This window comes from Schistocerca cancellata, chromosome 3 (genome assembly GCF_023864275.1).
Source record: "Schistocerca cancellata isolate TAMUIC-IGC-003103 chromosome 3, iqSchCanc2.1, whole genome shotgun sequence".
Lineage (NCBI taxonomy): Eukaryota > Metazoa > Arthropoda > Insecta > Orthoptera > Acrididae > Schistocerca > Schistocerca cancellata.
In genome coordinates this window covers 306,898,672-306,912,225 of record NC_064628.1, presented here as the reverse complement: position 1 = coordinate 306,912,225, position 13,554 = coordinate 306,898,672, and the positions used below count along the sequence as shown (strand labels likewise).

At 40.5% G+C, this 13,554-nt stretch overlaps 1 protein-coding gene across 1 annotated transcript in view; it reads left to right on the top strand.

Moving 5' to 3' along the window:
* Positions 1-13,554, top strand: part of LOC126175006 (nucleoprotein TPR-like) — a 361,682-nt gene that overhangs the window by 76,230 nt on the left and 271,898 nt on the right. Inside the window, exon 8 of the mRNA XM_049921492.1 lies at positions 10,523-10,897. Coding sequence (XP_049777449.1) covers positions 10,523-10,897 — 375 coding nt within the window. The remainder of the gene's footprint in view (positions 1-10,522; positions 10,898-13,554) is intronic.

Genomic DNA, 13,554 nt, shown 5'->3' with positions numbered 1-13,554 from the left:
AAGATCCATACCCAACGACTGGAAAGTTGCACAGCTCACACCAATATTCAAGAAACATAGTAGGAGTAATCCACTAAATTACAGGCCCATATCGTTAATGCCGATATGCAGCAGGATTCTAGAACATATATTGTGTTCGAACATTATGAATTACCTCCAAGAAAACGGTCTATTGACATACAGTCAACATGGGTTTAGGAAACATTGTTCCTGTGAAGCACAACTAGCTCTTTATTCACATGAAGTGCTGACTGCTACTGACAAGGGATTTCAGATCGATTCTGTGTTCCTGGATTTCCGGAAGGCTTTTGACACTGTACTACACAAGTGGCTCATAGTAAAATTGCGTGCTTATAGAATATCGTTTCAGTTATGTGACTGGATTTGCGATTTCCTGTCAGAGAGGTCACAATTCGTAGTAATTGATGGAAAGTCATTGAGTAAAACAGAAGTGATTTCAGGCGTTCCCCAATGTAGTGTTATAGGCCCTTTGCTGTTCCTTACATATGTAAACGATTTGGGAGACAATCTGAGCAGCCGTCTTCGGTTGTTTGCAGATGGCGCTGTCGTTTATCGACTAATAAAGTCATCAGAAGGTCAAAACAAACTGCAAAACGATTTAGAATAAATATCTGAATGATGCGAAAAGTGGCAGTTGACCCTAAATAACGAAAAGTGTGAGGTCATCCACATGAGTGCTAAAAGGAACTCGTTAAACTTCAGCTACACGATAAATCAGTCTAATGTAAAAGCCGTAAATTCAACTAAATACCTAGGTATTACAATTGCGAACAACTTAAATTGGAAAGAATACACAGAAAATGTTGTGGGGAAGGCTAACCAAAGGCTGCCTTTTATTGGCAGGACACTTAGAAAATGTAACAGACCTACTAAGGAGAATGCCTACACTACGTTTGTCCGTCCTCTTTTAGAATACTGCTGCGCGGTGTGGGATCGTTACCAGGTAGGACTGATGGAATACATTGAAAAATTTCAAAGAAAGGCAGCACATTTTGTATTATTGCGAAATATGGGAGAGTGTGTCACAGAAATGATACGGGATTTGGGCTGGAAATCATTAAAAGAAAGGCGTTTTTCGTTGCGACTGAGTCTTCTCACGAAATTCCAATCACCAACTTTCTCCTCCGAATGCAAAAATATTTTGTTGACACCGACCTACATAGGGTGGAACGATCACCACAATAAAATAAGGGAAATCAGAGCTCGTACGGAAAGATATAGGTGTTCATTCTTTCTGCACACCATACGAGATTGGAATAATAGAGAATTGTGAAGGTGGTTCGATGAACCCTCTGCCAGGCTTTTAAATGTGATTTGCAGAGTATCCATGTAGATGTAGAAACACCGCAAAAAATACTTACATAAATATTTGCGTTTGACAACGAGAATAATTTCTCGAAGCACATCTTGCTAAGTATGAAGAAATACATAACTGGTGCTATGTTTGAACCAGAAAGATTTGAGTAATGCAGTGGGAGTGAAGGTGTAAACTAGCGGTACAAGTGACCAAACACAAAATACTATTTGAATAATGCAAAGGTGTCCGTATGATTACAACACACTCAAAGCTACATATGTGCTGTAGAGAGAGTTTGGAACTGGTTGTGATTGGTCAACTTAATTCGAATTATCCTTGTTACTCCCATTAGCCAACACACCAAGTAGCAATTGGCAGCTGCAGAAGAGCATAGATTGTTCCTACTCTTACCTATTTACTGGCACTGATCTGTGGAGTAGAGCACCTTGGTGTCAAGAAACTCAACCACATAACGTTTGTAAATACTTGATGGCCAGCGAGCGCCATTTTATGTCGGTTATGTCAGTTCATTTCTCCATGTTCTCCATGAACATTTTTTCATAAAGCATAAATTGCAGGAAGATTATAAATATATTAATCGAGAATCAGGTGCGAAATAACTTTGTGAACATAGGAAATTTGACGCAGGAAAACATTAATTCTGGGAATGTAAAAGCAGGGTTATACTGTACGTTCCTGGCGAGCACGGTACTCCAAGCTGTTACAGCACTTACTTCTTTTCTTGTACTGAAATCTCTCATCATTGTCTATCCTTCCTTGTCTTACTCTCTTTATCATGGTGGCAGCCCTTGATGATGTGGACCCGGCTATTTTCTAGGTTTTGCTCTTTCTCGGAATATTCATTCATTTACTTTACACCATCTCTTGGTTGAAGTTAATTTTTGCTCCCCTTTTGGGCTCTGACATTCATTTTCCAAATTTTTTCTCTATTGTGGATCGACAGAGTAAGATCACATTCAATAACGCCTACTAAATGCGTTGTTAAAGATCATCTGCACAGAACACATGTGTAGACTCTTACATATGCTTCAAAGCCAAATCACACTCCTGATGCTTGAGATGCTTGTTCTACACGCATGCCAAGAAGTTGGTTCCAGTCTTTGTGGGGCATCAGGACCCCTGGCAATGGCAATTGTGCCAGATGGCCTTTGCTGTGGCTGGGTGGCACCTATGGGGAGAGTCCAGTGGCCACCAATTTCATCAGGCAGGTCTAGACACCTCAAATTGATAACTTATAACACTACTGCTTTCCATACTTTTGCTACCCCATGGGAAGTGGGACAAGCCAGACATCTGGGAACGAAACAATTTATCCAGTACTTAGTATGCACTCGTACTGATGGATCTTTTACTGGGACAAAACAGTTATTTTTTGTGCAACATACTGAAGACAAATCTGTAGAAGCTGTGTCTTTGCGAAAAATACAAAGTGGATTACTACTGATTAAAGCCTCCTTGTGCACAATCTGTATCTCTTCAGGCAAGTCTGGGTTAAATACTAATGACCATTGCCCCCATACAAAGCTTTGAATATGATTCAAGGAATTACCTTGTACAGACCTCATTCTCCAGACAGACAAGGAGCTACAGGCTGATCTTGAACAGCAAGGTGTACATTTTGTTCAATGTGTTTAGAAATGTCCCAAATATAATCAAACACATACAGGTACCTTTATGTTAGTGTTTGAAGGGAATGCCCTTCCAGAAAAAGATAATGTCACGGTATACAGATGTGAAGTAAAATTTTATGTACAACCAACCGTGAAGTGGTACTGATGCTTGTGCTTTGCTCATAGGTCACTCTGCTGCACGGTGGACCCAAAATGATGCAGCTGTGGATGATCAGTCCTCAAAAATAGTCCTTGTGAACAGCTAACTTTGTGTGTCAATCACACAGATCATCCTCCTCCTCCTCCTCCTCCACATTCACAGGTTTCTCCAGTCTTCAAGAAAGGAAAGAAAATACAGGAATATACTGAGGCACAAAAACAAAATGAACACCTAAATCATGTTGACATGATGACTAGTTAGGTGAAAATCCTAGCCATCACTTCGGCAACCTCAGGTTTTTTTTTTTTTTTTTTTTTTTTTTTTTTCCCCCCAAAACCATTTCGCCCACCACCCTTCTGCCTTGTGCCTGTCCTGGCGGATCTTCAGGAATCATACACTGCGCCTAGCTGCAGATGTAGGTTCCTCTTCCAGTGTCTAAATGTGACAGAGGCCCGACAAGAGCCAATGACTGAAGAAATTGCTACCTGTGGGTCCCAGGCCCCAGGGTTGCTCACTCTTCATCCGTCCTCACACTCTTCACAGTTAAGCCCCCACAAGCATCGCAGGCATCAAAGACTATGAAAAAGAAGAAGAAGAATCAGGATAAGGCTACTCCAGTGTTCTTGGAGGCACCAGATTCCCCCTCACATTTGGATTCAGAACCAAGCTCATAGATGTGGTTCCATCCCTACTGGTGGCATGCAGTGATAGTGAGGTATGACCTGTACTCCTAACCTCTACATGCCTAACCTAGGTATCCATAACATCATCATTCATTGGAAGTATAATGGATATTACTATCGCTTGCTGGAACCACAACATGTTATTTCCTCCTCTTGTGCAATTTGTGTTGCTATACAACAACTCACTTCAGTAATGACCATTCTTCAACACTCTGTAGCTATTTTGCTTTGGTCAGAACTGTGGTAGCCTTGAAAAGGCATCATCTGATGAGCTGTACATTGGTTTGCATAGATGTTCTGTTAGCGGCTGCTGTTTCATACCATGTTGGAAGCAATAACAGTATTGGTATAAAGGACCTCATTGGTCACCATTTGCAGTGTTTATATACTGTCAGGCAGCCCACTTACTTAGACTGAGTTGACACCCAACATCTACTTGCTCCCCCCCCCCTTCCCCCCCTCCCCTGCCACCCATTTTCTCCTACTTGGGGACATAAATGGGCACCGCCTCCTTCTTGAAGGGGCCTTAGAATTGATCAGATTCTTACAGACCATGATGTATATCTGTTTAGTAATGATAGTCCTACAACTTCAGTGCTGCCCATGGCACCTTTTCAGGTATTAACCTAACAATCTTTTCTCCCAGTCTCGTGAGTGGCTCTGTTACATTGGTCACTACAGACAGTCTTTGTAGCAGCGATCACTTTTTGGTAATCCTGTCACTTCCTTGCCATCGCCAGACAGACCAACTACCATGTTGGGTGCTTTGAAGAGCCATCTGGCAGTTGTGAGCCTCTGCTCTTACTTTCACCCCCCTTTATCAGATTTCATTGATGAGGTCGTGCAAGATGTGGTCATCCACAGTGTTGGAAGTGCTATCCCTTTTTCTACAGGTTGTCTTCATGATTGGCCAGTGCCGTGGGGAAGGAAAGACATTGCAATAGCTGTTAAGTTTTGCTGAAAAGCCCTCCAATGTTTCCATTAACTTCCTTTGCAGGCCAGCTGTACCATTTTTAAGTGACATCTTGCTAACGTTCTTGCCTTGTCTCCTGATATGGTCTTCGACCCTGGTTCCACTCACAGTTGCATCTTACTTTTATTTAGTGGCCCTGTCTCCTCTGTGTCTTGTGTCACATTTGACTTCCCTTCGCAGAGGCGACACAGTATCATCGTTCCAATCCTTATGCCAATATTTGTTGACAGTTAACGGCCCATTAGCATCTCATATGTGCACTGTAAAATGTTTGGAAGGACCGTTGCCCACTGATTATGCTGGGTTCTCGAATCTCGGGAGCCTTTTGTCCCCTTATCAATGTGATTTCCTGGAGGGACAATCTATGACTGGCCATCTGGTTAGGTTGGAAACGGCAGTCCAAGAGGCTTTTTCTAAATGCCAACACCCTATTGCAATCTTTTTTTGATCTAAGTAAGGCATATGATGCCGCCCGGTGTCACCACATTTTATTTATTCTCCATGACCAGGGCTTTCATCTAAATCTACATCTATACTCTGCAAACCACCATGAGGTGCCTGGTGGAAGGTACATTCCATTGTACCAGCTATAAGTGTTTCTTCCCATTCTGTTTATGTAGGTAGTGCGAGAAGAAAGATTGTTTGAATGCCTCTGTGCGTGCAGTAATTATTCTTATTTTATCCTTAAGATTCCTATGTCAGTGATGCGTAGGGGATTGTATTATATTCCTAGAGTCATCATTTAAAGCCGTTCTTGAAACTTTGTTAATGGGCTGACTTGGGATAGTTTACTTCTGCCTTCAAGAGTCTTCCAGTTCAGTTCCTTTGCAGATTAAACAAACTTATGATCATTTGCGCTGCTCTTCTCTGTATATGTCCAATATCCCCTGTTAGTCCTATTTGGTATGGGTCTCACACACTTGAGCTTTATTCTAGATTTGAGTGTATTGTCCTCTGCGACAAATACACCACCTCCATTTCCCATTTGCCTATACTTTCGATATGCACTTGAATTTTCCTCAAAAATATCACCAGATTTCAACCAGCTTTGTGTACCTAGTAAATGTGAACCTCACTGCCTTTTAACAAGGGCTTCAAACTATGGCACTGTGTTGCAAATGCTTCGGCAATTTACCGTTAGGATTTTAATACTCACACCTGTGGAAGGCATTTCTTTCAATCTTACACAGATACTCCTAGGTTTCCTACAACTGTCATTATCTGGATTGGATGGGGAGTCGAGTAATCTTAAAAAACCTTGTACACACCCCACACGCAGTCAGCTACCTGAGTAGCAGCCTCTGATATGCAGTGTATACCTGATCCATGTAGAAGGGGGGGGGGGGGCTACGTTTCTCAGCCCTATGATCCAAGACCAAGAAGTTGCAGCCTAGCATGTCACAGAACCTTTGAAGTCTCTGGTTTAGTCCTTCCACTCAATTGAGAACCAAGGGCCCACAATTAGTTCTGGCGACAAAGCAGCAAACTGTGAGGTTCTTTGAAACTTCCAAGTGTTGCTACTACTTTTTATTTAAAAGTTTTTATCCCACTGGTTGTTTTGGATTGGAGTAGTTACGTCACTCAACCTTCCAGGAGTCCAAGAGAATGGTGTCCCACTGGGCTCCGTGTTGAGCATTACACACTTGCTCATAGCCATCTACTAGTTGGAATGTGCCTACAGCCCTCTGCCAAGATCTCCGCCTATTCACCTTAGGATGTTGTTATCATGTTTCCTTGCACACTTCCTTCGGTCAGTACCCAGTCCACAAATTAGGACCTATCTATTTCAAGAGCATAGTGTCTCAGTCCTCCCCATGATCTTTGATCATGTTACTTTCAGTTCTTTGCAAATTTCTGGTTACTTCTAATTTACAGTGTCAGTTCTAAAACGTGGATAAGACAAAATACACTTTTACATCTCCTGCTGACCAGGGACACCATTATTTGCTGGGAACTTGTAGTGTTTACATGACAGAGGTGGTAGTCATTAACAAAGCTCTCCATTATATTAAACAAGCCTCCCTTGACTGTGTTTTAATATGTAGTGACTCAATAAGCAATCTCCAGGCAACTTACCAGTGTTACTCTTGTCACCCTGTGGTCTCGCTGTTCATGAACTTCTCGCTGAAACTAGTCATTCTGCCTGCTCTGTTGTCTTGCTATGTGTTTCAAGTCATGTGAGTGTCCCAGGGAATGAAGTGATCGACTATTTGGATAGAGACATGATTACTTGCCACTCCATTGGCTTTGACAATCCCAGGTGCAGATTTGCAGGTGCAGGTAAGGCCTTTGCTCACTCGGGGATGGAATAACATTTGGTGGCTTCTGCCCCCTGTGGTAAACTCCACATTATCCAGGCACTCCTGGCACTCAGCCTTCCTTTTCTAATGGTAGGAATACACCATTATACAAGGGGCATGCAGTAAGTAACGCGATACATTTTTCCTGTAGCCAATTTCGGTTGAAAAAAAAAAAAATGTGGAATACTCCCACTTCAGCCACTACAGTTTCATGAAGTCCTGATAAGTGGGGGTGTTATACGTAACCTTCAGAGTGGTGTCTGTTTGGGTTGTGTTCCATGCAGAGAGCTATCATTAAGTTTCTTTTGTCAGAAAACCTGGTTATCATAGATACTCATAGGTGCTAGCAGAATGTCTACGGAGACCTGGCAGTGAACAAAAGCACATTGAATCTTTGGATGAGTCGCCTGTCGTCATTTCCACAAAATCACGCAAACTTGTCCGATTTCCCAGGTGCTACCTTCAGGAAATTGAAGAAGCTAGTTTAATGTGCTTGTTCCCACAAAAATGCAAATGAACTACTTCTTCATAAGACAAGGCCTCACACAAGTATGTGCACCTGAGAGGAACTCACAAAACTTCATTGAACTGTTCTTGGCTCCAATGTTGAATAATAGAGTGGTACCATGTGGGCATTCAGGCTCTCCCAGTAAGGTGGCATAAGGCCATCACGTTGCACAGAGATATGTTAAAATAGATTTGTAGCTAAACAAGTGGGGAATAATATGGTGTATTAGAATCCCGAATAAAACCAACCTGCTTTCAGGAGGAGGGGGGGGGGAGATGTGTTGCATTACTTATTTAATGCACCTTGTACCCTTGTATTCACATTCCAACTGATGTCTATTACATTTTAGCCATTCCCTTTTACTTTTAGGGACTTCTTGACTAAAAGGCATTCTTTATTCTGTAGATATCTTCACCCTTAATCGGGTTGGCTGAGCCCTGAGAGACCACTTGTCTACTCTAATCTATGTACTGATTCAATCCATATACTTTTGTGTCTCTGTAAAGCGTTTTTTTCAGCTCTAGCATCAGTATTAGCTTCAGTGCATCGCTTTTACCACTTTTTCACACTTTCCCCATCTGAACACATTCTTGGTGGATGTCAGTATATCCAAATGAACAAACCTTTGACCTGAGGACTGATAACCTTGCTGTGTAGCCTCTTCCGCCCCGACCCCAATCAGCCAAGCAAGCAAGCAAGCAAGCAAGCAACCAACCAACCAACCAACCAACCAACTTGCATTTTGTACCTCATCTTAAACCTCCAGCTATGACCCTCTCCACCTTCCACCCAGCCTTTCCTTAGTAGTTTGTCTTAACACATCTCTGCAACTGTTATCCATCTGTCCTTCCTCCCATCCAACCCTTGGTAACTTTGTAGGAAATCCACTCCTCAGAGCTGGCTCTGCCTTCCTTCCCAAAACCCTATCACAGGTACAGAACAGATAACCATTCATGATCTGAAAATGGATCCTTACCTTATTATTTTCCTTCTGACCATTGCTTCACCACTGTGATGATGAATGATAGTGATTAGGTGTATAAGAATGTCTGCCACTAACTGTACTACTATCGCACAAGTCCACCATTAACCCCCAACTGCTCCCACTGAACAAGATGGTGCTATGGTAAAGGCCTGGGCTGGAACTCAGGAGGAGCAGTCATGCACATTTAGATTTTCTGTGGCTTCGTAAAAGGTTTATATAAGTATTCAGAATGACAGTTTAAACAATTGTGGGGCTGATTTCTGTCTCAGTCCAAAGATGTGCTCACTAATACATTCATCTTTCTTCCTGCTCAAAACAGTAGGCTCATCCTAGAAACCTATCACCTGAGTCCATCTTCCTCCTCACACTTGCAATGCTCCATAGATCCATCTTAAACTTACTCCCAAAGCTCCATAAACTCAGTTCTACTAGTCATCCTACTGGTTGTTCCATCCTGGCTGATTACAGTGCTCTCATAGCAATTTCAACAAAATGTTTACAGTCACCCCTCTTACAACCAAGATATTAACTACGCCCTCTACTGCCTATATACTAGAGACCCCCAAGAGCATGGCCCATCCAAATGGTCTCACACTGTGCTAGAGAGCGTGCACGAGAACACTTTGCAAAGGTTAGTGGAATTTGCCGTAGGTGACCGATGCTTCCTCATATAATAACACAAACTCTTACCACCAGAGTTGGGCAAAATTTATTTGAATAACGAATAACAAATACAGATAAAATTGTTTGTAATTGATGAATAAAAACTATTTATTCAAAACGCTTTTCATTTATGTGAATAAAAGCTTTCAATTTGTCATCTGTGAATAAAAACCATTACAAGTTACAGATAAATTAGAAGTCTGAGGAGACCCATCCCAATTTTAGCTGTGATGCTGGTCTGCACAGTCTGTGTAATCTCTCAGTTGATACAGGATGGATAATTGAGTGCCTTTCAGTTATAGCAACCCATAGAGTCCTTTCGACATAGTCTGAATTTGGTAGGGCGTTGTACTCATTCTTCAGGTGTATTATAAATCAATTAATATTCTTCAATGTCTTCTTAGTGAAATAGTCTTCAAGTGGCTTCTTTCATTGATGTAAATGACTGTGTTAGTTGGTGGAAATTAAGTTATACCTTCCGTAATAGAAAATAGTCCAGTTTCTGCGTAAATGTGTAGCAGGATTGTTTAGTCAGCCTAGTTAAGAAAGGACTGCCTTCTAAATTTGAAATAAGTCATCGTTGTGCAAGAATTACTTTCTCCTTTTTCCTAAGACAATGACACATTGTGTCATTAAATTTCTGTCGGCCACAGATACTATTTGACAACAATGCCACATAACATTGAAATATATCACTTAAATGTCAGTTAATCTCTTCCAACTGAACATAAGATCAATAACTCTTTATGGCTTGGATGTCCACTTTAATGTCAAACATACAGATTCTATTACTGAAGGTGAAGTTCTCTCAAATTTATTGTTTTGATATTACTCTTGAATTACCACCAATATCAAATTCACACTCAAGCAATAAAATGAAATTGTTCAACTATATTGTTCAAATGTTGGATTTTTAAAATTTTGTTTGAGGTATTTTAGATTTGACTTCAGGGGGTAGCTTATATGTTCTCAGAAAAGGTACACAAAACACTCACAAAAGGCTGCTCATTATCCTAAACCAGCACTCGTCAATCCTGTTTACCAATTTTGTCTGTACATTGCTCACCTTCCTCTCCTGGAAGCAAAAGCTTGATCTACATCACCAACCTATGTAATCTTTTATTCCAAAATATTATGAAAATTTGCATAGTTCACATGTTTTGCTTCAGGTTGTGAACAATATTATTACTGGTGCCATTCACAGTAGCCATAAATTCCCTCTTTTTTTTGTTAACATTTATTACACTTTGTGTTTATTGACTTGTAAGTTAACTGTTTGTAATAGGACAACTCTTTTTTAGGAACTGGAAACCAGAACACCTCTTTTAAAGATGCAAATGAGTGACCTGACAGAAGCAGTTAAGCAGAATGCAGAAATGGAACTCAAATTTAAAGAAGTGTTGCTAGAACTAATGAGTTTGAGGAAGTCCATGGCAAATATGAGGACTAACTTGAACCCAGATGATGACTTTGGTGAAACAGAAAAAAGTGAAATGCAGCAAGATACAGTGGGTGTGGAAAAATCTGACAGTTTCAAAGATGTTGCTGATATTGTTGATTATCTACGCACTAGACCACAATTAGTGTCTACAAAAGAGTTTATTTCAGAGACAACACCAAAAAGATTCTTTGGTTCTAACAGTACTGCTGATAATGAGAGGCTATTTCCAAAATCAGTAAGTATGAGAAAGTACCACAAAGTTCATTTTAAATAATAGTAATAATAATAATAATAATAATAATAATAATAATGTTTTGAGGGATGTACAAAAGTCAATAAAGTCTCGATGGATGTACAGGTGTCAGCTGCAATCGAGCATTGAAATAATTCAATTTCGAAAGTTGAAATATTTTCTGTACTGGGACTTGAACCCGGATTTCCCACTGTATGAGAGTGGTCGCCTTAACTGATTTGGCTATCCAAGCACACTTTCCTTCTGAGCTAAGTTCTAAACTTTATCACACTCTACAAAGTAATGTCCCTATCAATTTATATCACTTTGCTTGCAGTGTTGTATTCCCGAAAGAAGTATGGGCATTATTGTGCATCAGCATTGACGGTGTCATAGCAGTCAAGCTTACAGACGTGTGGTGCCTGTTCTGTTGGACATGTCTGACGGAACAGACCCCACACATTTGCAATAAATAATAAGATAAATAAATAATAATATAGCTCTCTCTCTCTCTCTCTCTCTCTCTCTCTCTCTCTCTGTGTGTGTGTGTGTGTGTGTGTGTGTGTGTGTGTGTGTGTGTGTGTGTGTGTGTGTGTGTGTCTCAAAGATTTACAACATTTTCATTCTTATTTATGTATTTATGTGCCTGGTGACCTCTCAACCTGAAGTACCAGGTAATAATAATCAAAGTTTGCACTTTGAATCATGCAGTACGAACTTATCAGTTAGATACATTTAAGTTGTGCTTGTTTGGGCCCAAAAAAGTGTGTGAATGAATTAAAAGAATATATGAATGTACTAGTCATAGTGCATAAGTGGAACACACCTTCCTCTCTTGTAATACCTGGTGGTTGTTATTGAAGCTACCCATGATTGTCCAATGTGGGCAGTAATTGTCGTACAGTACCAAAACTTGGAAGATGTAAATCTGGCACTGTACGCTGTTTGTCTGACAGTATGACATCCATGCTGTCATTCGACAAGCCATAATGTGGGTGAACAGCCCATGGCCATCAGAAAGAGAGATCATGCACTGTTAGTGAAACTGTTTTATGTGAACAGCAGCAGTTACAATGTTGCACTAAGACTGTTGCCAACTAAAAGGTCTGAGGAGAGGCTTGATCTCATTAAATGGTTTAAAGGAGATGGTAATGAAATTCGGAAACACGGGTGATGTTTGTGACACCTGGAAGAGGAAGGCATCCTATCCCATTGGAAGTTACAGACGAGGTTGCTTTTGCTGCAACTGACCATGCATCATATCCCCTGGGTAGTGATAGTACTTGTGTGGTGTCAAGAGAATTGTCCATCCTATGGTCAACAGTACAGAAAGTTGTGTGGTCTATTTTACATTGGTACCCATATAAGGTGCAGACAGTGCAGCAAATGGAACCTCATGATCCATGGCAATGTTCTGAAATAGCTCTCCAGTTTCTGCCTCAGATTGAAACTGTTTATATGCTGTTTGATGATCTGTGTGCAATATTTGACATTCTTGCATTAATGTTTCAGTGACATCATCTGTTCCAGGTTAATACACATAACAACAAACAAGCTGTTTTGTTCTTAAAATATGCAATGAACTTCATGTAATGATGTCAAAACTTGTAATGGGAGAAGTAAAGGTAACACCATGTAAGATGATTTTGTTTAAGTTAATTTTTTGTTTTTTCTGATGCAGTATGTGAAAGTGCAATTATTTGGAACAGTGACTGCTCATTTATGTATACCCATGAAATGAAACAAAAGAAATTCTTAAGTACAATGTTTGAAAAGTGTAAATGCAGTAAATATATATGACAAAAATGTTTAAGAACATGAAAATGTTTATATATCATGGACAGTGTGCTTAAAAACATTTTGCCTTCCTATGTTTCGTCATGTAAGTTACATTACTCTCTGTGATCAGTCATCAGATGTAATCACCAAGATTCGCTCGTTAGACTGCCCTTGGTACCTTCTTTCAAACAATTGTCAGTCCCGATGGAACCTTTCGGCCCATCTCCCCAAATATTCACCCATAAAAGACTTGAAAACATCTAGATTCAAGTGGAGTACATGAACTTTAGAGACATTCTGCTTCCCATCCAGACTGTTTTTGTTATGTATGTGGTGTCTTCGTGGGATCGAAAGCAGTAAAGCATACAGTAAAGGATGCTAACAACTCCCATTCAGCATACAGGTCTTATTTTGGTATCCCTTCAGGAGACCTAGACAAGAACTGGGCACCACATTTGTGTGTGGGTGTTGCAGAACCACTGTCGAGGCCTGGTATAGAGGAGAAAACAGAAAAAAATGACATTTGGTATACCTAGAGTTCTTCAAAACACCCACTACCACATCCCTGTAATTGTCCACCCTGTGATTCCCTAGGAAACCATTCACTACATCCTGGAATTTCTTCCAGGCCTTTCTTTGATCTGGTAGAATCTTGCTGATGAATGTGTCATCAAGAAGTAATTTTTTCATGTAGGGTCCACAAAAATTCTGCCCTTTATCTTACCCTCTGATAGTTTGAGTAACACATTCTGGAGTTACTTTATTCCATCTCATGTATTAATGCTTTTACAAAGGCCAAGCTTAATATGGGAGGGAGGCATTATAATCTTTTCCTGTTTGACAAAGGATTCATGTATTTCTGACCTCTTTGTAAACCCATC